The sequence below is a fragment of the Macaca nemestrina genome, chromosome 11 (assembly GCF_043159975.1).
Source record: "Macaca nemestrina isolate mMacNem1 chromosome 11, mMacNem.hap1, whole genome shotgun sequence".
NCBI classification, from domain to species: Eukaryota; Metazoa; Chordata; class Mammalia; order Primates; family Cercopithecidae; genus Macaca; species Macaca nemestrina.
In genome coordinates, this window is record NC_092135.1 from 112090228 (window position 1) to 112116287 (window position 26060).

A 26060-nucleotide genomic window follows, 5' to 3' on the forward strand; every position below is an offset into this window, starting at 1 on the left:
GTGCTGTTTGATTCCATTCACATTAACTTTTCAGCGTTCTATGTGAAGAAAGCCTCCAGATAGTGAAGAGGGAAGAAGAGCAATAAGACCAGTGATTACAAATCAATCACTTTTATTGTGCCAGAGCCAGTAGCAGAACACAGCTAATAGACAAAGCACTGGTTTTGTTCAATAATTAGTTTGTTTCTTAGAGGAGAATATGAAGCCTTTTCCATATTTTACTCTTTTTAGAAAATATGTATATTGTATCAAACATTGTGTGGCACACAATAGAAATGGAGATTTTAATAGTGGTCCTTATTGTGAACATCAAATATTAAAAGGCAGTTTTGATTAGATTTGGGAAAGAATCAGCTCTACTGCATGCATAAAGCCAAACTATGTGGGACACTGGTCCACCTGAGAAACAGAAGGTAGGTATTTTCCATATTAAGGATAATTCAGGAGAGGTGTTACTATTGAGTACACTTATAAAACATACTCAAAATTTGGGCAAAGATAAGAAAAGGATTTTTTAGGCATATAGGTATGTGTATCTTTCTGAAAAACACTAAACTAAAATTGTAAGAATGCTATCATAATGATATACAAGTAGAATAGTCTGGATGTGAATACATCTGGGTCTTTTCAAGATGGTCCTTGCCAGGATTTTGTTGAAACAGTATTTTCATGCTATCAGACCTCCTAAACAAATGTCATTGTGGTTCCTTTATTTACGTTTTGGGCCCCTATTTTCTTCCTCATTCTCTCATAGTATTTCCACCAAACCTACCACCACATTAGCTGTAAGCGGGGCAAAGAGATATTATAAAACATTCTTCAGTGATTAGAGACACAGTCTTTACTTAGTGAAAAGGGTGCAAAACTATAAAAAATAATGTGTTACTTTGTAACTATAATTCAAATTAGAATCTAACCTTCAAGATATTTTTTTGGAAAGTGATGAGAAAATACTGCATCTGTATAGAAGCTGTGCAGTAAAACAGAAAATGTCATGTTGTATAAGGATGGAACACAGAATTTATTACCACAACTATCACTGGCTCCTATGACATTAAAGTTAGTCACTTAATTTCTGGTGTCTACCAATCAGTTCTTAAAAATGGAAACAATGATGCAAATTCCTAACGAGATCATATGAATATTGGGATGATAAATAATATGTGACTTTGTTTTAGTTGCCCAATATGCCATTTTGTGATAATTTTTCAGAAAAGATTCATTCCTGAAAGGAAATTACAGAAAATAAGCACTATTGGTGTGCACTGTACTATTAGATATTTTTACACAAACCATTATGCTGAACTCACAAAAAAGCATGTTTTAACTGGACATAGAGCCTTGATTTGTTCTAATAAAGCCCTAATTTGCCCAAGTTTTATCAGTAACCATGGTTCCCACATAGTACTCATGGAGGTGGCCATGGTTTTTATTTTCTAATAAGACTCACTGTGGTACAAGGTCTGACTCAGAGCTTTTCTTAGAAATATAAAAAGGATAAATAAAAATGTAAAAGAAAAATTATCAAACTGTCCCTTGATAACTAAATGGTGGTTCATAAATTGGAGTGTCTATGCAAATGAAGTAAATAATTAAAACCTCCAAGAACAGCATTGACTAGGTGGTTGATGACTGGCAATTATAAAAGCTGAATTTTTAATATGCATACATCCAAGGAGCCAGTAAAAATTAGCTCCCAGACTAATGGACTTGCCTTTCTTCCGAAGCAGAATTTTAATGAGAGCATTATTTATAACAGAGAGCCCAAGAACCAGGGTATTCTTGCTTAGTCTCATTTTTTTTTCCCTGACACCTTATCCATTAAACTATGAACTTCTTTACAGAAGAATAATACTTTATTCCCTAAGAAGTAAAGGTCAAAATGACCTTGGAAATTAGTCACACTATATATACTCTAAAGACATGCCACTTAGGACAAAAGAAATCATAAATCCTGTGTTTCTAAATACCCAAGTTGTATATGCTTTTAAAATATGTTTCATAAGACCCAATTACATTCTATATAGTTTTGCCCTTCCACAAACTTTCTGGGTGATTATTTCCTACATACGATAAAATGCGAAATCTTTGAAGGACACTTAAATCTGTTTGCATGTACTTTTGTAAGGCTTGAGAATGGTTTTAATCATTCTGATACATGTATATTGTTAAGCTGCTAATTTCTTTGAGGCTGTTGAAAGGGTTTAATTTTTCCCTGGAAACATCATTTTCTTATTGGGAGTCTGTGTTATAAACATCATCACAGAGTTTAGGTTGCCACTTTCCTTTTTGATATTTCAACCGGAGCCATCTCTGGTTTTGCTTTCATGACTCTTTCCCCCATAGTTGTAACTAAGCAAGGACTGTTTGGCGGATAGCATCTAAGGAGATTTTATTGTTCAGGTGACAGCTCCCTTAAACTATCAGTCAGACAAAAGTCTGGTCCAAGGATGAATCAGAGAGTGGTTTACTCAGAGCTGCCTTAAACAGAAATTCACTAATTCCCATCCAATTCCATCCCTTCACCCTCACTCCAGTGCCAACCTAAAATCATATGACCAAGGGATATGGGTGGTGGAAGCATTATCGGGAGGAACATGATAAATGAGGTCTCATTTGTCTAAGCTTGTTCCCTTCTGTCACCTTTTTTGTTGTTGTTGTTGTTGTTTTTAAGCCCTCAGTGTTTTAGAAACTTCTGTATCTACTCATACATACTGAAGAATCTAAATTTTCTTCTTTTTTTTTTTTTTGGTGGTGGTATTTTTTTTTAATTTTGTATCAACAAAAAAAGAACATAGCAGGCTCTCAGGTATATAAAACAGGTAATATTAGGTAAACATACAAGAATCTAAATTTTCTAAAAATCATAGATTTTATTAAAAATCTCAGAATGTAGGTACCTTTCTGATGTTCAATATCAGATAGACAACAGACAAATGCCTAGGATAATTAGGTTCTTTCTATCAACCAAGGCAAGGACAGGAGCTTCTCACTGAGACTGTTCAATAAGCTGGAGATTGTAATGTTGGTTAATAACATTGAATTGTGAGTATAGTTAAGTTTGTTTTTACATGTGTTTTGGCAATTTTGTGTTTTTTCTCCTTTTTAATTGCCTATTTTTATCCTTTGCACATTTTCCTGTTGGGGAATTTTTTTTTTTTTTTTCTGATTGGTTTGAAAAAAACTCTTCATGCATTAAGACCATGAGGTTTTTCCTTGCAACAAGTATTTTTCAAGTTCGTTATTTGCCTTTTAATTTTTGTATTTTTAATGCACAAGTATGTTTACGCTTCTGTGTGATCAAATATACCTATGCTTTCCCTAATGTTTTATTTCTTACTTTTATGTTTAGAAAAGCTGCCCCTACTCTGATACCAGATAAATATTTCCTTATATTTTTCTGTAATTCTTGTTGGTTTGTTTACAACAAATGTAATTCATTTTGGCATATGGTATGGGGTAGATCTTTATTATTCTCCAAATACTAAGCCAGTTGTCCAAAGGCTATTTATCAAATGACATTCTTTCTCCACTGCTTTGAATTACATGATTTATAACATAGTAAATAACTATTAATATGTACAAAAGCAATTTTTCTAGTCTATTACAGTCATTTATTTGTTTTACTCCAGTATTGGGAATATTTTACTATTTCTAGAAGACTGTAATATTTCCTCACCTAATAAGTATTGTTTTTTGTCTTTTTAGCATCAAATGAGCTGATCATATAGATTCTCTCTTTTGATATATCAATATACTGATGTAATTAAGTCTGCATTATATTAATAGAATTTCTAACATATAACCACCGTTGCTTTTTTAGAACAAATCCTACTTGGTTATGGTTTTATTATATTAACACATTACTAACATTTTTCAGATTTCTGCATATATATAGCATATATATAGTATAACTGAGAATTATGCAATTTTCTTTTTGATCTGTCATTGCCCAGGGCTTTATAATTTTTTCTTCTTAATTCATAACATAAATTGGAAAATATAGTAGAGAAAGTTATAAAAATATGGCTGAGTCAACTAAGAAATTCAGTGATTCACCTTCATCCGCCCTACCCAGAAACTGTACAAATAACCAAAACATTATAAAAATCAAGAAAATCTAAAGGTCTGCACCAGTGCTGAAAACTAGGAGTCTATCCACGCAAAGAATATTGAGTAGTTTCTGCTGTATGCAGTGCATATAACAAATGAAGACTTTTGTAATAGATAACTTACAATTCCCCAACCCAAGAAAATAGTGGAGAATCTCAGGAATATAGTGAAAAAGCTAGGAAGGTCTTCCATAGCATCTCTTGATTTGAATGGGCAAGGGCTCAAAGCAAGGGCAGATCTGTAGATAGACAAGATTTGAAACTTCTCCCCAAATAGTCCATGCTCAGCACATTAAATATAGGTGTAGTCATATTAGCTCAGAAGCCTTCAGGCAGTCGGACTTCTCCCTGCTATGGCATTAAAAGCTATAAAGAATAAAGTAATTCAGTAAACATTATAAGGCATATAGAGGATAAGTGTGAGATGATCATACAGAATATAGGCGAAAAAGAAAAAATAATGAAACAACCAAAGAAAAACCATTTGCATAGATGACTGACCTTGGAAAACTAAGGTACTGATTTTTCTATATTAACCCAGCACGAACTCCAACATAAAGTTGGGAGTTACTGGTGGATGTCTCCATGTTTACTGCACCAATTATACAGAAGAGGCAGCTGCCAGTCAGCCTTTCCTATCCTCCTTCAATCTGGTGTTGTGGATTGCTGAAATACCTTGGAATTTTTTTGTGAGTATCATCTTTCCTTCATCATTATTTCCCATTTCTTATATATATTCCTTTGGTCACTGTAATCAGGATCTAGAATGAAGAACACAATTTTTGCCTTATTCTTTTATGTGTTCTTTATTTATTTAAGGCAATAACACTGTAATTTAGTTAGAAACTTAGCTCATTAACTCACAAGAGAAATTATAATTAATTTAAAAATCTCTAGGTTTTAAAAATTAGTGAAATTTGTCATTGATTTCAAAATAAATTAAACAAAAATATGTGCAAACTGTTTTTTAAGAAACAATATCTGGGCCGGGCGCGGTGGCTCAAGCCTGTAATCCCAGCACTTTGAGAGGCCGAGACGGGCGGATCACGAGGTCAGGAGATCGAGACCATCCTGGCTAACACGGTGAAACCCCGTCTCTACTAAAAAATACAAAAAACTAGCTGGGCGAGGTGGCGGGCGCCTGTAGTCCCAGCTACTGGGGAGGCTGAGGCAAGAGAATGGCGTAAACCCGGGAGGCGGAGCTTGCAGTGAGCCGAGATCGCGCCACTGCACTCCAGCCTGGGTGACAGAGCCAGACTCCGTCTCAAAAAAAAAAAAAAAAAAAGAAACAATATCTTAGTCATAAAAATCACAAATTGAACTTTTTTAAAAGCATTATTTACAGGAAGTTACTTTTTTTCTTGCTGCACTTTTCTAAAGATAAATGCATGACCCTTAACATTTCCAGTTTCCAGTTGTCACGCATCTTTACAAAGGCAAGCACAAAATTTGCACCTCTTATATGAGAGAAGTAAATGTCCCTTGAGATACTCTGACAGATAAATTATAACAAAGTCAAGCAAAATTTTTAGTCTTTATATAATAACAAAATAGAAATATCTAATTAAGGATATGAAGAAAGTTGGTACTATTTCTGATCTTTCTAATGCCTAAATGAATGTTGTATTGTTTCAAAGTTTCAGATTCTATTAAAAAATTACGGGCAGATATGTTCTTATTAAACATATCACATCATACCACTCCTACACCCCCAACAATCCCACCCACCTTGAACACAAATCATTTTCAAAACATTGTTTGTCAGGAATTTTTCTTCAGCTATATACCATTTAAGAATGACATTAAAGGGAAATCTGCTAGTGAATAAAACCGCCATAGATTTAACAACATGAGTTTGAAGATAGAAATGTAGGTGTTTGATAAAAATTTAGGTAACAGAAATGAAAGCATTTGAAAATAGACATTTAAGAAATTTAAAAATGGAATCCAAGATGATGTCATTAAAAACTGTATTCTCAGAAAAAGTAGAAGACAATATATTTTAATTAGGAGGGCTAGAATTTTTCTTAAAATGTTTAAAAATAAAAATGTAATGTATTTCAACAATAGGACAGGACAAACATCATTTTTTTTTATTAGAACTGAACATGGATTTAGTTTCTATAGTACTTTAGATACGTGTATTTCCAAAATAGTATACAGACAGCTACTTAGCATATGTGTGAATATCAACACATACAAATATGTTAGGCCGTTTCAATTTTTCATCACAAAGTTAAAATTTCTAATGATAATTAGTGGTTCACTATTCCTTTCAGAAAAGTGGCTGAATATAAGATCAACATTATAAGATACATTGTAGTCCTATCTACTTGTAACAAACAACTAGAAAATTAAATATAAAGTGAGATACCACTTAAAGTAGCAATAAAAAATCAAATACCTAGCAAATTTACTGAACAATATAGAAGTTCTCTGTGCTAAAAACTAAAAAATATTATTGGTGGAAATTTTAAAAGACCTAAATATATGCAAGAATATGTCATGTCTGTGCATTGGAAGAACTCAATAGCATAAAGATGTCAATTATTCTCAAATTGATCTATAAATTTAGTGAAATACCAAATAAAACATTCCAGCAGTTTCTTTTATAGAAAGACAAGTGATTCTAAAATTCGTATGGCAATTCGAAGGGTCAAGGATAGTATAGACAATCTTTAAAAAGAACAGAGTTGGAAAACTTAACACTACCAGCCAGCAATATCTACTATAAGTCGTACTTTAATAATGACATGGTGATATTGGCTCAAAAATAGACAAGTAGAGTAATGGAACAAAATAGAAGGACTAAAATTGAGACCCATATAAATGTTGTCACCTGATTTTCAACTGAAGTTACACTGTAATTGCAATGGATTGAATGTTTGTGTCCCCTCTAAGATTGATACGTTGAAATCCTAACGCCCAGTATGACAGTATTAGGAGTGAGGGTATTGGGAGGTAATTAGGTCATCAGGGTGGACCTACATCCTCGTGAATCATATTAGTGTTCTTAAAAAGGAACACCAGGGAGCTCTCTCTGCTATGTGAGAATAAAATGAGAAAACCGCTGTCTGTGATCCAGAAGAGGGCCCTCACCAGAACCCAACCATGCGAGCACTCTGATCTTAGACTTTCAGCCTCCAGAACTGTGAGAAATAAATTTCTATGTTCATGAACCACTAAGTCTATGGTAGTCTGTTATGGAAATCTTAACTAAGACATAAATACAATGGAAGAGAGGATGTTTTATGACTGATATAGGATCAATTTCATATTCATATGACAAGTAATAAGCTATTGCTCCAAACTTATACAATACATAGGAATTAATCCTAGATAAACTATATACCTAACCGTGAAATGCAAAGCAATAGTTTGTTTAGAACATAATGGAAGGGGATAGTCTGATCATCTTTGACTTTTGAGTATATGACGATTTATTAAATGGGCCATAAAATGTATTATTACTGAAAGAGAAGATAGAAACTCTTTCAATTATCAAAATCAACAAATTCCATTCACTAATGCCATTATGAACGGAAAAGACAACCAGAGTGGGAGAAAATACTTGAAAAAAAGCTAGGATACAGAAATATGAAGCACTCCTATAAATCATAATAAAAAGACAGTTTTCAATTAAAAAGCAGGCAAGAGATTTGAACAGTACATATACAAAAAATATTCAAAGGACTAATAAATATATTAAAAGGCATTAAACATCATTAGTCATCAAGGAAATGTCCACTGAAAACACAATGAGATACCGCTATAAACCCAATAAAATGCCCCAAAGTAAAATGACAGGCAATAAAAACTGTTAGCAAGGATGCAGAATGTGAAAAGAATATTAGTAATAGCATTATTGTTAATAGCCAAAACCTACAACAACTTTAAATGTCCATCAACGGTAGAGTCAATAAATAAATGGCGTAGCTTCATACTTTGAAATACCATACACAATGAAAAATAATGAAATACTGCCACACAAAACAATGGAATCTTATAATCTTTTAAACATACAATAGTGCATAATTAATACCGTTTATGTAAAAATAAAAACTTGTCTGTATTGATAAAAATCAAAATAGCGTTTACTTTGTGGGGAGATAGTTATTGAGAGGGGCGTGAAGGAGACTTCTGGATGCTGTAATGATCTACAAGTCGACTTAGGTATTTTCACTTGACATAAACTCATCAACTTAAACACTTGTGATTTCAGTGCTTTCCTGTAAGTATGTCATATCCTCCAATAAAACTGTTTTCTTACAAAATAGAAATATGCAGAGGAAAAACTTCATATCCTCCGGGGAAGAATGAACCACACGTCCTTAAGACAGAGGCAAAATTCCAAAGCAGCCCCATTCATGAAGTCCAAGGCACTGAAATACACACATGATGATAATTAAGTGAAACTGATTTATTTTTATTACAGTATACATTTTCGTAGCTCTATACGACTTCATGCATTGTTCTTAAGGAAATCCTTTCTTATGTCTAAAGTAAGGATGAACAGATTGTAAATTCAAGAACTGTGCTTGAGTTTAAGACTTTTTTATAGTAATTGTTAATTTTCTTAAGTAAAGATTTCTGCCTTGATTACAACTAATTAGCAAAGAAATTTTCTTTCAGTCATATCCCCTTATGTGGAATCAAAAACTTATTAAGCGTATGTCTATATTTGAATGCATTTTTATATGTGAACATCTTTTTATATATTTAAATGTATATTTTACATAGTCGAGTATATCTTTAAATGCAGACACACAAATATATATGCATTTAAGTTTTAAATGAATAGTAAACAGTGATATGGATAACCCAAGAATCGTTTCTATTTGAATTTAGAATGCTTTGCATGACTTTTGAGGTATATTTATCTTCTTGATTACAGTTTGTTTAGACTGATATTAAAATTAGTCTGCACTTCTTGAAGACACAACACCTGATCTTGAAGAATTATATCTAAAACATATTAGTTAACAGAAAGAAGGTATCTAGGGATTAAGTGTTTTACACTAATATTCATCCAGAAAGATCAGCAACATACTGATAAATGGAAATTAACTGTAAATTAAATTCAATCATTAAAATAAGGACATGCCTGAAATAAAATTAAGAAATTGGCCTAAATTGAAAATTAGGGTATCTCAATTTATTTTAATTCTTCTTATTTTATTCTCTGTGTGTGTGTGTGTTGAGAGAGAGTGTATGCTACAATAAAAAGAGCATAGCCTTTAGATTCTGGCGAACGGATGTTTGACTACTGAGTCTGTTATTTTTAAAATATGGTAGCAAGTTATTTGACCTCTTGTAGTTCTTATTAGAGCATGTGCCTTGGGCTGCAATCATGAGAATTTAACCACAATGGCATATGAGTTCATAGTTTGCTTTTGGTTGGGCAAAGTTAAAAAGTAAGCAAGGGACAGATCATGAGGTAGAGAGATCTAGACTGAAAGATGATGAATTCACTTTCGGATATATTCAGTGGAAACCATCCACTTGTACCCTGATCAATAGCAAGTTGGATTTAGTGATATGAGCTGGAGACATAGTTTCAGAGTCATCTTATATATGATGAACTTTGGCAATGGAAATGAACCCAGGCCCCCCAGGAGGAGTGTGCAGCCTGAGAATAGAGGAAAGCCTGGAATCTAGAAGCCTAAGAATAACAACATTTAAAGGAGGCCAAGAAGAGATTTATTTTGCATCATATAATCTGATGATATAGATATCATTAGTTTGATTACATGTACAAATAAATAGAGCAAGTAGAGAAAAAATATTTATTAATAATAACAGGCAACCACCTCTGGGTACCTAGGCAGAAGAATGTAACTGTACCTTGTAAGGTACTGGAGCCAGGAATGAGAAGCCTTCAAGGGATCCCGAGAGGATGTCCTTTCACTCTTGTTCCTGTTTCAACCTGCATATCTTCTTTATTCTTCTACAGGCAGGATTCATTTGTTCTTCTAAACACGTGTTCTTAAAAAAAAAAAAAAAAGTTAACACTAAAGATTCCCAGTTTTCTGTCTCATCTGTGCAGGAGGCCAACTCAAAATAAAAGTAGAATGAAAGACCTTAATCTCAGTTTTTGTGAAAGGGTATTATTTCAGATACATATCTTAAGCCTTTTCACTGATTTTCCCAGCACTGCTGTCTCCAAAGCCATCCAGTCACTTGTCCTGGGAATGCTGAGTTCTCCCCTCCCCTTGGCTGCCCCTGTGCAGGCACGTTGGTCAGCCATGTGCCAACAATTCTGCCTCAATGACCACTTTCAGACTTAAATTAAACACCATGAAGGCGGGTATGGAATCAGGCACATTGAGCAGCTGCCAAAATATCCAGATGATGTACTCTAGAAATATAGGGGGGTTTGATTTCCAAGAAGCAAACTTGAACTGAATCCCATTCCTTCTTCCCTCCCATGATTAGTCAGAGTCATACTTTTCCCTGCATTCTGCCCACCAAAATCCTGTACAGCAAAGGATATAACTCTGGAGCAACTTGCTGTTCCTTTTGTGTAGTTGCCAATGCAGGAATGCCTTATTCCCTGTCTGTCCCTGCCTCACTTCTCTTTCTCTCATCTCAGTTGCTCTGGGCTTGCATCTCTTAAGTAAAGCATTTGCACATTAATCCTTGCTTTAGGCTCTCTTTTCTGGGGAACTCAGGTGATGAAAGGCAGCGTATTGCTTAGATGTGCTCCAGTGTGCCCTCTGACTCTTTCTGCAACGGAGAGGAAGGCAAAGTATTCCCAAGAAAAAGACCCTTCCACATGCCTCTGTGGCTTAGAAGGCATAGGGGAGCTTGTTTCCAGAAGAGAAGGAACCATTGCCCTCAGGAGAGAGACTCCAAAAATATCTGACAAAGATTAAAAGTGTAGTCATCAAGAATTATTCTAGGCCAGGTGTGGTGGCTCCCGCCTGTAATTCCAGCACTTTGGGAGATTGAGGTAGGAGGATTGCTTGAGTCTAGGAGTTTGAGACCAGCTTGGACACCATAGCGAGACACCATCTCTACAAACAATAAAAAATATTAGCTGGGCATGGTGGCACACTCCTAGAGTCCCAGTTATTCTGGAGGGTGAGGTAGAAGGATTTACTGAGCCTAGGAGGTTGAGGCTGCAGTGAGCCGAGATCACACCACTGTACTCCAGCCTGTGAGACAGAGTAGGAGCCTGTCTCAAAAAAAAAAAAAAAAAAAAAAAAAAATTCTGTTATTTGTTGTTCCTTTTCTGTGTGTCTATTAATTGCAATTATCAGTGCTTTTATTTTACTTTTTAAATAGTTCAATGAATTTTATCAGATGAGTTATTACAATAAATATAGTATATTTCTGTTAAAAAAATAAACCTTTGAGGAAATTTATTATAATTGATCACTTCTGTAGAGTGAGGAAATGACATGATAAATATTTTTAGGGTTTTTTTTTTTCCAAAGTATTTCTCTATGAAATTAAGAAACAAAGCTTTCAAATGTAATTCTATGCCCTTATCAAAATGATTTCCTTACAGGGAATATTTTGGATTTCCAGAAACCACACAATCACTAATTCAGTTTAATTCACTAAGGTAAAGTAGGGAGGATACTGCACTATTGCCCTTTCTGCATTAGAAAAAGGCAGCAACAACCAATGAGAAGCTGGGTTAGGGCTTGGTAACAGTCTTGGTGTGATTTGTTTAGGTCTTTCACGGCACCTCAAAATCTGTGCCCTTCCATTGCTTCTTATAAGCCTAAGGTACATCTAAGATAGTCAAGAGAAAAGATCATCATAGCAAGATAGAAAAACATGACATACTTCAAAATTAGCTCTCCCAACCACTGAGAAAGAAAGAAAAATCACTAACTTTTCTCTACTTCCCACCTCACCATCAGAAGGCAGTGTTTAGCTTTCTACCTTTTCTTTTTATGCATTCAGCAAATTATATAAAGCTTATGATATGTAGGGCACCATTAAAGAACTATAAATATGAACTAAATTATATATCAATGCCCTTGAGAATAGTAATTTTCACAATCTGGTAAAGAAAAGAAATCTCTTTGTTTGAATAATTTGTTGTGTTCTGAATTCATGATATTTAAAAAGCTAAATTTTGCTACAGTTAAAATGTTTTCTTATTCATAGCAATTCTTAAATAAGCCATATTAGAAAATTAGGATTCCAGAGAAGGCATTAATGCAAAAACTTAATCATCGCGTTAGAATTCCCACCAAATTTCAAGCAATACCTAGAACCTGGCAATTCCTATTGAAATGGCAGTGCTTAGGGCAAATAGGAAAGCCAGCTAAGAAGTTTTCTACTGACAAGATGAAAGATAATGTGGGGCTAATAATATAAATCATTGTCTTGGACCACCTATTTTATTAATTGCCTTATTTTAGGGTGAGATTTTTGTCTCCGAAGAATCTGGGAGTGGGAGACAAGAGAAAAGACACTGACTTCTTAACTGCCTTCCCAATCCCAGTTTTTTGTTCTTATTTTAGATGAGAAAAGAGAATTTCAAAAAGAAAACTAATTTTTATTATTTTAAGCAGCTATTTAGGTCTCTAAATAGAAGCAAAATAGGGTAGATGAAGGAATGACTGGACTCTGCAGTCAGTCAAATTGGATTTGATATCTACTTTTTACCATTCCTCACTGTGTAAATGTGGACAATTTACTTAACCTCTGTTAAGACAAACTTAACAGAAATATCTCAGTTTTTCCATCCTTAAATGGGTCATGATAATATTTATGTTAAGATTTTTGCAAGAATTCAATTATATCACTTAATAAATGACACATACAGGGCAGCTGGCATACAGTAAACAAAAGTGAGGCCGAGAATTCATTGGCAGCAGAATTGTCTGAATAGTTGAGACATCAAGAGCATCAACAAACTTCAGTAAGAGATTCTAGTCCCAGAAATTTCTCAAATAAGAAGTTCTATAGAACAAGATCCATGTGAAAAATTCTAACCACATTAAGGTCGGGGGTGGTGGCTCACGCCTATAATCCCAGCACTTTGGGAGGCTGAGGCGGGCAGATCATGAGGTCAGGAGATCGAGACCATCCTGGCTAACATGGTGAAACACTATCTCTACTAAAAATACAAAAAAAAAAAAAAAAAAAAAAAATTGGCCGGGTGTGGTGGCGAGCGCCTGTAGTCCCAGCTACTCGGGAGGCTGAGGCAGGAGAATGGCATGAACCTGGGAGACAGAGCTTGCAGTGAGCTGAGATCACACCACTGCCCTCCAGCCTGGGTGACAGAGTGAGACTCCATCTCATAAAAATAAAGACAAATTCTAATCACATTAACGCTATTTTAAATATTTTATAAATAACTTAGGGCAACAGTATTTGAATTATCTAATTTATTAGCCAAAGTCTTCAAGACACAAGCTTTTCAGACTAAAGTACCTAACCAAAACAAACATAACCCTTACTTAACAGCTGTTTTTGTAATTGCAGACAAGTTTCTTTAACCAGAATCTCATGGTTCTCAAATCATACTGAATGAGAAGACTTATAAAAATACAGATATACAGGTGGAGAGTCAGCCCAAGAGTTTTCAATTAAATAGGTGTGGGGTATATGTTTTTCAAGTTCTCAGGTGATGTTGATGTGGAACCCACACTTTGAGAACCACTGAATAAGAAAATAGTAACTCAGATGCTTTCACATAGAAGGCTATATATTAAGGTAAAATAAATGTGGACATATATTATGTACATAAAATATATATTAGAATTTAAATATATATTACATTTAACATATATATATATATATATATGCTATCCAATTGTCTCTTTTGCTTCACTGAAAACCATAATTCAACTGAGCTATCTAAGTAACATCCTTCCAGAAGTAGGATCATACCAAGACTCCAAGCTGCATTAACCAAATTTTACCTAACAACAAAAACTCTGTTGTTGGTTGAATTGTGTTCCCCCAAAAGATGTGTTCAAATCCTAACCCCCAATTACTTATCTCTGTTTTCAGTGGCACAGAATTGGGAATAATGACACTCTATTGGGTGTTTGCAGATGTAATTACTTAAGATGAGATCATACTGAAGTAGGTTGAGCCCTAATTCAATATGACTGATGCGCTCATAAAAAGAAGAAAGGACGGACAGAGAGAGAGAATGCCATGTAAAGACACAGGCAGAGATTGTAATGCTTCATCTACAAGCCAACAACCATCAAGGACTGCCAGTCGCCACCAGAAACTGATAGAGAGACATGACATTCTCCCTCAGAGACCTCACAACATAGCACACACCTTGGTCTCAGACTTGTAGTCTCCACTACTAGGAGAAAATACATTTCTGTTGTTTTATGCCACCCAGTTTGTGATGTTTTGTTATGACAGACCTAGGAAACTAATAATGCCTATCTTCCCCCAGTACCTGATGATTCTGTCTGCCTCTCAAATTTGCCTCACATCGCCATATTTTTTAGTGCCCTCTCCTACTCATTGTATTTTTTTCATCCTTAGGAGGGTTTCTTTAAAGAAGGAGAGGATTCAGGGAAAGAGGATGGGGCAAAGTGTGACCGTCTCCACCTAAATCATTAGAACTCAAGAGAGTTGGGCCACCATGGAGACACTTCTGTCCACTTCCTTCTGGTTCCACATCAAGTTCCTCAGGCTCTGGGCCCTGTTTTAATTGTCGGCCTGTGGCTTTGATATCCTCTCCTTGTCTTTCTGGCACTAATCCTTGCCTTTCCTCCTGGCTCTTTTTGCCCCTTGCTTTTGGCTTGGATACCTCTGCAGTGTCCTGCAGCTGGATCAAGGAAAACATTCCCCTTGCCCTTCATTCCTGGCCCTTGCTGCTCTAATTTACCCAGTTCTTCTCTGACTATCCCTGAGTCCACTCTTAACAATGTAACAATCTCCTCACTCAAGAGGTCCACTTAACTCTGTTTTTCCATAAATAAATTTCTCCTCATCCATCTTTCATTAAATAAAAATGTGTCTGAACCCTGAAGACACATGATCTGTTACCTTCTCCTCCACTTCTTACTGTCCCATGACTTTTGGGTCCCTGATACGTTGACTCTTAACACTACTTTAGTTTACTGCCATTTTTAGGATAGGATTGCCCTGCTTCTACTCAGTAATCTCCACGATTTTTGATGTCTACTTCTGTTCTCTTCTCTTCCTTGTCCTATCCATCTTCTGTCTTCAGGACATCATGACCCGTTCATCACTGTCACTCTGTTCTTCTTTTCGTCATTGCCAGATATAGTGGTTCTCAGCTCTGGCTACACATTAGAATTACCTGAAAAGCTTCAAACAAAACTAGTTCTCTGATGGCTTTACCTTCAGATATTCTAATTTAATGGGAGAAGGCCTTAACATCACATTTCTTAAAATCATTTATTTGCCTGGTAATAATCACTGGCCTATCATCATGCTCAACAGATTCAACCTTTATGATATTTTTCTTACTTCCTAGCCTCATAGTTCTTCCTTTTCAATGTTAGGCATTGCCACTTCGTTTCTCCCACCCCGTCCACTCAGACTTGCCTTACAACTCATGATAACTTGAAATAACTCTACCATTTACCAACATGATCACAAACTCTGACATTGAAATAATTGCAATCTTCTCCTCACCTTTCCCACTTCCAGTGAATAAGCTCTAAATTTTTATTTTGACCCCATTTTGTTCCTTGACTTTTAAAGAATTACCTTACATGATGAATTTACTTTCAGGTCTACCCAACCAGACATGTGGTCAACCTTGTCAGTAATACTACCATCTATTAGGAAGGAGGGTTTATTCTGCATTTGTCAGTTTTCCATAGAGGGGATGGAATGTGTGCTTTCTAGGATGAAAGTTTTAGAAGAATACTTGAGGCCTCTTTTCCAGGAACTCTTGTAGACACATCCCCCAAAGAGTGTGTGATTGGTAATCATCTGACTGGTAAGCTAAAGGAAAGAAGCTGTGCATACATGGGTCAGTCTTTATTCCTCTCCTGAGTTAAGCATGCAGTTTTTTTTTTTTTTTTTTTTCTTATTTACCAGGCCATAAGATAATTTTTTCAACTCTGCCAATGGCTATGTGGGTAAGTTTCATTCATGGAGAAAATACTTAGATTTGGGTTTCCAATCTACATACTCTAATTCATTTATATTCATAACAAGTCTTGTGTTCTGATTTCTGTGTGATTCCAGTGATTTTCTTACCATTGTTTCTCAACTTATGAGAAGAAGAACCTCAAGAACAGACTCAACTAATTAACCTCCATTCATTCTGCTTTTGTTGCATATCTGACATGGGGATCTGGGGATCTGTCCCCCAACAACTGTTTTTTTAAAAAAATTCAAGTTTTTTTCTAGATTTGGGGGTACATGTGCGGGTTTGTTACATGTGTATGTTGCATGATACTGACATTTGGTGTATGAATCTTGTCACTCAAGTAGTGAGCCATAATACCCAATAGGTAGTTGCTGTATCTTATTAGAGAAATGCACAAAGTCGTGCTTGTTGGATCCACTGTAATTATTTTAAACTCAGCTAGACTCTTATTATTGCATCCTTTTTAAAATTCCTAGTGTATGCTTACTATTGATGTCCTTCCTCATAGCGACTCCTACCTTTTCTATTCTACTAAAGCTCTTATACTAAATCCACATCACCCAGAATTTCAGTGAATAACTTCAGCTCATACAGTTTTGAGAAAACCATATAACATTTATACTCTTTATTTTCCCTTCACTTTAAAATTTATCTTTATTTTCTTTCATCTTTTCTTCCTTTGCATGGCTCCCTTAAGAATAACCATTCTTTTTCCCTCAGTACCTCTTCACATGGGAAAGACTGAGATTCTCAATCTCTCCCCTCTCTAAGACTTCATTTCATCAAGTCCTCTCATTTGTTTACATCTGTAACTTCTCCTTCCTTACAAAATAATGTCTCTGCCTAAGGATATGGTCATAACAAACAAAGCCAGGAACCAAACACAAAATCCTCGATTCTGTTACTCCTTGAAATGACTTTTTTGTTTTCCTCTCTTCAGCACATAATCCTTCAAAAAAAAAATCTAGATTTTATGAATTTTTCTCACACCTTACAACATGAACTCCCCCTAAACCAATGGAAATACCTCATTTATAATTCATCAGTAAAATCATAAAGAGCCGATCAACAGCTTTTGCTTTTCTCACGTTCAGTCTCTCTCCTTTCTTTCCCTTATCCAACCCACCAATGTTTTAGGCTTCAGATCCTTCTATAGATGACAATACATGGTTGTCACTGCCCCAACTTTATATGTACATTTACAATTATTCACCTAGGCTCTAACTCAGCAGGTCTCTCCCCCAGTTTCTCAGCTTACTCTTAATTCTCTGCTTCAATAAGTGACACGCTTATTTCCTAATACTCAGGCTCAAAATGTCAATGACATTTCATACATTCAGTTACTAATTTCTTCATCATTCATTATGTACCTGCTTCTTGCCAAGGAATATTTTATGTCCTGGAGATTACAAAGCAGATAAAGCAATATCTCTTTTCAATGAGCTTATATTATATTGGGGAAGAAGACTGACAAGTAAACAAATGTGGTAAGTGCTGTTCTAGAGGTAGCACTGAAAGACTATTAGAACACAAAGCAGAGAGCAATTCATGTCGTGTGAGGGAGTTAGAAGAAATGCTTCACAGAAAGCAGGTACTTTACTTCAGTCTTTAATAAGAACTGGGCAGTTAAAAATAGAGAAGGGAAGTCCAACAGGCTGGTAGGGCAGCACTTATAAAGTCAAAGTTGCATAAAGCCATGAGAAATTTGGTTTGACTGGAATATAAAAGCAAGAGAAAGTAGGACGAACAGGAATGAGTGAAAAGAGTTGTCATAATTAGCCAGACGTGGTGGCGCCTTCCTGTAGTCCCAGCTACTCGGGAGACTGAGGCAGGAGAATCACTTGAACCCAGGAGATGGAGTCTGCAGTGATCCAAGATCTGACATTGTGCCAATGCACTCCAGTCTGTGTGACAGAGGGAGATTCCATCTAAAAAAAAAAAAAAAAAAAAAAAAGAGTTATCATGAAAGTCTCCATATGTTGGTATCCTGAGTTAGTGATCAAAATTTTTTTTAGGGCAATGGTCCTAGCAACAACTTGGAGTGAGAAAAATAGAAAACTTTGATTATACTTCCTCAAATTCCCAAATATAAAATCATTTGTTACATCTTGCAAATGTGTCCTTTATATTGCCTTTAAAAAATTTTCCCCTACTGTTTATATTCCACACCACCCATTCTGGTTTAGTAGCACATTCACTTTCCTTTGAATATTCAGACTACAAAGAGAACAATTCTAATCACGCCATTCACATAGTCATAAGCTGTCCAGGGCACTCCACTATCTACCACACTGAAGGTGAGTTATTCATCATGACGTTGAAGGCTTTTCACAGTGAAATAGCTATCTAAGTATCTGCTAATATGATGTGGTCAGTGTCACAGTCAAACAGCACTTTTGCATGATATTTATACATGGCAGAAGCTTTTCCTCCCCTATATCTTTGATTTGTGTTTCTTTAATACCTTGAACACCATCTTCGCCCTCTGCCTTTTGAAAGCCGGTCCATCCTTAAAAATTTATTTTAAAATACATCTCCTTTTGAGATGAAAATTTTAAATTACTCCAAACGTATGTGATAGTTTCTTTATGCTTTCATGAAACATTTTACTTTTTCTATGTGACTTAAAAATTTATCTGATGCAGCCATCACACCACTTATTCCCATACAATGTAAACTTTCGACAGTGACACTACATGACACTGGCTTTCATTTTCTTTCATTTCATTTCAAAATATTGCCTTGCACAAAACTGTGTTAATTAAGGTTGTTACCAATTCCAGAGGTTACTACTTGTCTTTTTCCTGGAAACTTCAGAGTTCAAGATGGCTATATGTTTAGTCATGATTTATTATGTACCAAGCAAGAAGTAAGGACCTTAAAAACTATCCTCAGTTGCTGATATGGTCTGGCTCTGTGTCCCCATGCAAATCTCATCATGAATTGTAATCTGAGTTGTAATCCCCATGTGTTAGGGGAGGGATCTTATGGAGGTGATTAGATTATGAGGGCGGTCCCACCGTGCTGTTCTCGTGATAATGAGTTCTCAGGAGATCTGATGGTTTTATAATGGGTATTTCCCCCCTTATTCCTTCTCTTGCTGCCTTGTGAAGAGATGCCTTCCATCATGATTGTAAGTTTCCTGAGGCCTCCCCAGTCATGTGGAACTGTGAACAATTAAACCTCTTTCCTTTATAAATTACCCAGTCTCCAGCAGTTATTCATAGCAGGATGAGAACAGACTAATGCAGTTGCCTGTATTTTTGATGTCTCCTCCCTACTCTACTGCCCCTAGAAGGCATTAAAAACAAGCAAATTGGATCAATCACATTTCAAACTTCGTGCTCATAAAGTGTCTTCAGGCACTATTGTACTGTATGAGGAAAAATAAAGGTACCTTCGGTGAAATAACTGACATTTTTAACTTTGCAATGCCAAATGAACAACATAATTTTGTTCTATTTTTTACTACTCAACTCACTGATGTCAAGTAGTTACTACCAGATTCAAAGAGAGACACTTTACCTCAAACTGCAATGTCAACACCTTCTTGTGGTTTTCGTTCTTAGATTCTATTATATGGTTTCTTTACTCCTTTACTCTTTATCAGTTCTGTCTTGATATGGTAGAGCCTCAGGCACTTTACTAATATATATCCTAAATATTTTTTCTTGATTCCATTATATAAAAGCTCCCATTCTTGCAACAAAATAACGATGAGAAATAAAGAGTTAAATGCAGATTTTTTTGCTATCTTAACTTTAAGGAAGCTATATAATAATGTAAAAAAATGTACAGACACACATATAGTGACCAAATAAAAGTAAGGTGTTCTTATGTAAAAAAGTGATGGATACCATTCTATTCTTCATTTTTTACTTCTACCGAACATGACAATAAACTATTAGCAAACATTGCAAATCGATTATGATATGGATGTTAATTCAGTTATTAAGTATTCATTATGTCCCAGGAAACTGTGCAAGTTATTAAAGGTATATAGATAAGAATATATAAACATTTTTCTAAAGGATGTCACATGATAATAAATGTAAATCAGCAAAGGAAAGAGTGGAGGTGGGAAGAAATTGAGAAGTAATGTATGTTGGGAATTATAGGCGATTATTCTTAAGTACCAAAAAGAGACAGAAAGCCAGAGGAGATGAGAGCCTAATTCCTATTGAACAGCAGGAATTAACCAGGGAATTAAAAGAAACTTCCAGTTATAAGCTTGAAAATGGGAGTCAACAATTTCAGCATAAGTAAAATTTAGTATGCCACCCAGACACTGGGCGCTATAGACAAAACAATGTCTAGACAAATCTTGCCCCTTTTTCTGAAGCTGAATAAAAATAAAACACATATGGAGACAATGAACAGGAAGAACATCTAGAAGATCTAGAAGAAAAATACTAAAAATAGTATTCTGCACAAATTAGAAAAATAAAATTGAAAAGATGCCATCAAGAAAATCTAAAGGACATTTACTTTAAAAGACCCGATATGTAAACAGAAAAGTATTTAAAATGCAGTGTGAAAAGGAAGAGGAATACAATTAAAAAATAAATTGAAAGGGTATTAACTATGTAATAGCAGATTTGATACAACAGTAAATGGGGTCACTATGTGGAAGATTATTTTACAAACTTTTCCAGGGAGTGGAGAAAGAGGATGGAAGCACTCACATTATGCAAAGGAACAAACATGTTGGAAAACAATTAGATAAAAGATGGCAGTTATGGAAGTCTGTAAACAAAGAGCCATCACTGAGATGAATGGTATTCTGAAGAAAATGCAACTATACCTATTTCCAATGTTACTTAACGTCTGCATATGCAGTTTGAAAGAGCTCATCAGATACAGGTGAGAAAACCACACAGGAACAGGTTTTGTTGAAACCTGTTCCACAAAGTTGGGCACCTGCTCCCAGCACTCACAGCACTACCTTTATTCTAATAGATACATTCTAGAAGGGCATTTTAATTGAAAGAATAAAGAAAAATGTACAAGCTAACATAAAAAAAAAAACTACATTAGCCATACTGAACAATAAACAATTCACCTCAAAAATATGAAAGGCCAGGGCACAGCAAAGACAGATGTCTGACAAAATAGCACTCAATATTTGTTGAAAGAATAATGTTCTAGAAAAGTATAAATTAATAAAATTGAAAAATCAAAGAACAAGTAGAAAACTTGAATAGAACCATATCCAGGGGATAAACATTGAAACAACTGAAAAGATCTAACCTCTAAAACAGATGCTGGGACCAGATGGCTTTATGAATGAGTTCTCTCACCCTTCAAGTGACCCAGTAATGCCAATAATGTTTAAACTATTCCAGGATATGAAAAATAGAATGATAGCCTGCTCATTGTATAAAGCTAGTATAATTTATATTATACTAGTATCTATATTTAGTATATTTATTATCTATATAATTATAGATATTTTTATAATTTTATAATTTATTATCTATATTAAATTATAGATATTAGTATATTTAGTATCTATATTAAGTATACTATATTTAGTATCACTGAATACTAAATGTGATACTAAAATACGGCAAAGAAAATGAAAGAAGTAAAAATGGCAGACCAATTTTACTTTGGTATATAGGTGTAAAAATAATATAATATTTGCAAACTTAAATCCAGCAGTATATTGAAATAACATCAGAATCAAGCATATTAAAGATTAACTAATAGATTCAAAATAGGGAATATATTAATATACTCTGTATCTATTCCATTCCTACCTTCTCAAACACTTCAACTGTAGAGTCCTTCATGGCAGAATAGGACAGAGGTTGTTTTTTAGGGCACTGCTGGGTCTTCTGTGCCTATCCTAGTATCTTGCCAAAGTAATCAATAAATCTCTGTCAGTAGGTGGAATGGAGAGTTTGTTGGAGGCTGAAGGGAGGCATTTGCAATAGATACAAGTAAAATTTAGCAAATTAAAAGTTCATAAATTTCCTCAACAGGGTATTTTTTACATTATGTACCAAAAGCCTTAGAAATTCACAATTTCTGAGCTAGTAACCCATTTTCTGAGAGTTTATTCTCAAGAAATAGTAAAGATCATATACAAACACTTTCATCATTCTCCTTGTTTATGATATAACATTTTCCCCTGACTTTCCTTTAAATGTTGCAAGTTTTCACAATACATGCCTAGGACCTTTCTCTACAGTGTTTCTAACCGTCTTTATCCTGGCCCATAGTTCAATTTACCATCTCTCACTGATGATCTACAAGTTTCGTCTCTCATTCTAACCTATCTTCCAAGTTTGGAACACTATACGTAACAACATTGTTAGCATCCCCCCTACACTTCGTTGTTTCAAAGACATCTTAGCACAGTATTTACAACATTGAACTTATGATCTTCTCTCCCAAAGTTTGCCATTCTTTGAGGTTCTCTAAGAAATTCCATCCAATTCTTCAAATTTAGGAGTCATCACTAAAATTTCAATCCATAACCCTCCCTAAATCCATCCATAAATCCCTTTACCATATGTTATCGATATAATATTCTAAATGGTTACTAAATATCTACTTCTCTTTAAGACCTCTACTACTTCTATCCAATATCAAGTTTTGGGTGTCTGCTCATAAAGAGCAACTAACTAGACTCTCTACACATATGCCTGCCATTCCAATACACTGTTTACACTGCTATCCTAGAGATTCAATTTTTTAATGAGGAATATGGTCATTGATAACATATCTATACACGGGAATAAGCTTATACAAATAATAAAATATACATCTATATCCAAATCAATAAGTACTTTTGCAAAAGATCTATAAGGAGATATGAAGCGTGATGATGGTGATAAAGGAGAATAAACAAAGAAGGAAGTGGAAGAAGAAGATAAAGATGAAGAAAAAGAAGAATGATAATAAGAACAAGTAGAAGAAAGACTTTTAAAATAAATAATTATCTACAAATAATTTTAAACACAAAAAAAGATGAAATAACAGCAATATTCAATTTCTTCACAAACTCTGAGAAGCTCAATAAGTCTTTCAAAAGCAACCACTACCGGAAAATAGACTGTGATGATCAGATGTAGTGCCTCAGAGAGAAGCACCCTCACTGTATTTCATTAATACCGTTCAATCACAGTGTCAAGGGTCAAAGAAAAAAAGAGTATAATATGAACTGATCCAAGCAGAAGATAGAATCAATAAACCAACCAAATAAAACAATGGGCTAGTGTGACATGGCTTTAGCACCAGATGTTGCTTGTACATAAAATATTCCCCTCAACCCCAATGTTCTTTGCATACTTTATTCCTTCTTATGCAGATCTCAGCTCAAATATAATTTTCTTACTAAAGCTTTGCATGAGTTCCAAACCCTGTGTAACATTGTTTCTAATATCCTAATTTTACTTTCTTAGTGTTTATCACAGTAATTATTTGCAGAGATGTTATTAAAGTCTGTTTCTTCTTCATTAGTCTTTGAGTCCTTTGAGAGTAAAAATATATACTCATATATCCACAGGGCCTGTAGAGTGCCTTAAAGGCATTCTATAAATATCTGTTGATGAGATGAATAAACAAAAAATGAGAACAAATAAATGAACAATCAAAAATTTCGCCATACTAGATTATTACTTTTGGTTTAGTTTCTGAGTTTAAGTCTGTCTCGAGGTCATAAAATGTTGGCTACAATTAAATGTTTCATATATGATAAAAATAGAAAAAGGAAATCTGTGATACATAAAAACAAAATCCAAGTTTTTCCCTCTATTCCCTACTTCAGTCCCACTGAGCTAACCAGTGCTAATTAACAACATGTATAAATTATTCCATTCCTTTTTCCTTGTTCATAATAATAATAGCTGATATTTATTGAGTAGTTATTATATCCAGACATTTGTTCTAAGCATTTTACATTTTGATTTCATTTATTTCTCAAAAATCTGTAATAAAACTACTAATACCACCCCATTTTGCAGATGGAAACACTGAAGTATGAAGATATTTAGCAATGTACCCAAGCTGGGAAACTCAGACAGCTGGTCAGAAACAGAGCCAGTATTCAAACAAATACTCATGATTTGGCACCAGAGTCCTGTGTGACTTTATGCTGGGTCTTTCTCAGTGTACACACTAACTTGCTATATATACCTGCATAACAGTGTACTGAGAAGCTTTCAATTAGTAATGTGTTTACAAAGCTGTTAGAACCATGCCTGGCATATAGTAAACACTTTTTCAGTGTATGCAATTATTGCTACAATGTTTATTTGTTTTAATGAGACAGAATCTTACTATACACGTTAGTCTATAACTTGCTTGCATTACTTAGCAATATACCATATGTATTGCATATTCTCCCTTGTTTTCTAATTTACTTATGCTTTTAAATATGTCTGTACACACATAGAAATCATTTTACAGAAATAGGTTCCTGTATGCTTGGAATCTCCTGTTTCCTACAATTCCTATCTTCTTCCCTTTATCCACTCTAAGGAACATATTAACAACCTGATCATAATGTGTTTTATGAAATATTATTGGTAATCCAACTGTACCTCCAAATTCAACAGAAAACAAAAAACATTTCCAAGAACAACAGCAGAAATCCCACAAACACACTCGCAGACTAGGTCCTTTGGTCATTGTTTGTACAATACAATACCTACTTCTGTGCATTTTGCTTTCCTCGTTCAAATGTATCTGATAGAAATAACTCAAAATCAACCAATAGGATTCTATTTTATTATTTTATTGTCTATGTGGTAGGTAAAGGAATAAGAGTTTATGTCAAAATTATTTTCTTGATGAGCAGTCACTTCATTTCCAGGTTTTTGCCACCATAAACGGTGCTGCAAAAACATACTCAGATATAAATTTACACATGCTGCTTTTATTGCAAGGTTAAGAAACACATCATTTTAAATGTTAATAGATGTTACCAAATTGCTTTTCAAAAACCCTGTGACAATTCACATTTCTATCATGAGTAAATGAAAGTACTCTCTTCCCCACATGACTGCCAACAGCAGGTGAATTGGTAGTTGTCACTTTATTTTGCATTTCACTGACTAGTGAGTTTGAAAATCTTTTCATACATTTATTGTCCATTTATATTTCCTTTTATGTGAGTGGCCTATTCATATCCTTTGTCTATGTTACTGTGAATATATATATATATATCCCTTTATCTGTTTATCTGTCATCTGCATTGCAAAATTTTAACAAATCAATTTTTTTCCTGTTGTCTTATTTATTGTATCTTTTGCCATGGAAAAGCTTTATTTAAAATTTTGAGAATTAACTTATTCATATTTTATACTTATGCCAATTATTAACTTACTGCCTGTCAGTTTCATACCCAACCTTCTAAACTCAGCTCTGTGATCCTGGGGCTGAAATTGCAATTTCCATTTCTGTTTACCAGTGGGGTCCATGTTGAGCTCTGGCCACAGCGGGAGCTAAGGGAGATGGCAAGGCTGGAGGAGGAAGCCAGGATCTGGCCTTTTCTATGTACTCCTTGTCTACTTGCTGTGTGCCTCTGGTGGACTCCTGTGGCTTGATTCTTCATCCCAGCAGCTCTTTTTATGGCAGCAGCTAAATCAATTTGAATTTTTTTCAAACTCATAGAACCATCCTCATTGCACCCTCTTCAGAGATACTAACAGCACCCGAGGAGCATCTCATTTTAGAGGTTTGAGTTTAAGCCCTTCATGTAAGTCTTTTAAGATTTAATAACTCAAACTTTTATTTGACCCCTCTTCCCCAGGTATTGTAGTTGCTTGATACAGCTACCACCTCTCTGATCCTTTAGGGCTGTCTTTTAACACTTTCAGCTATCTAGTTAGTAATTATATATGTATATAAAATAGTTGTATCTTAAATTA

General features: G+C 34.7%; 1 protein-coding gene and 1 long non-coding RNA gene across 8 annotated transcripts in view; one reads left to right on the forward strand and one right to left on the reverse strand.

Moving 5' to 3' along the window:
- LOC105481157 (sperm associated antigen 16) overlaps positions 1-26060 on the forward strand; it is a 1164883-nt gene that overhangs the window by 812589 nt on the left and 326234 nt on the right. The window contains exon 14 of one of the 4 annotated variants that reach the window (XM_071073330.1): positions 4654-4797. The exons of the other annotated variants lie outside the window; for them this stretch is intronic. Coding sequence (XP_070929431.1) covers positions 4654-4782 — 129 coding nt within the window. The 3' untranslated portion in view covers positions 4783-4797. Of the gene's footprint in view, positions 1-4653; positions 4798-26060 lie in introns of those variants that run through there. 4 annotated transcript variants of the gene reach the window in all.
- The window catches only part of LOC105481156 (uncharacterized), a 46497-nt gene continuing 38216 nt past the window's right edge, over positions 17780-26060 (reverse strand). For all 4 annotated transcript variants that reach the window (XR_011610012.1, XR_011610013.1, XR_986800.3 and 1 more), the window contains 2 exons: positions 21942-22095; positions 17780-18107 (listed from right to left, as the gene is read on the reverse strand). This is a non-coding gene — a long non-coding RNA (uncharacterized lncRNA). The remainder of the gene's footprint in view (positions 18108-21941; positions 22096-26060) is intronic.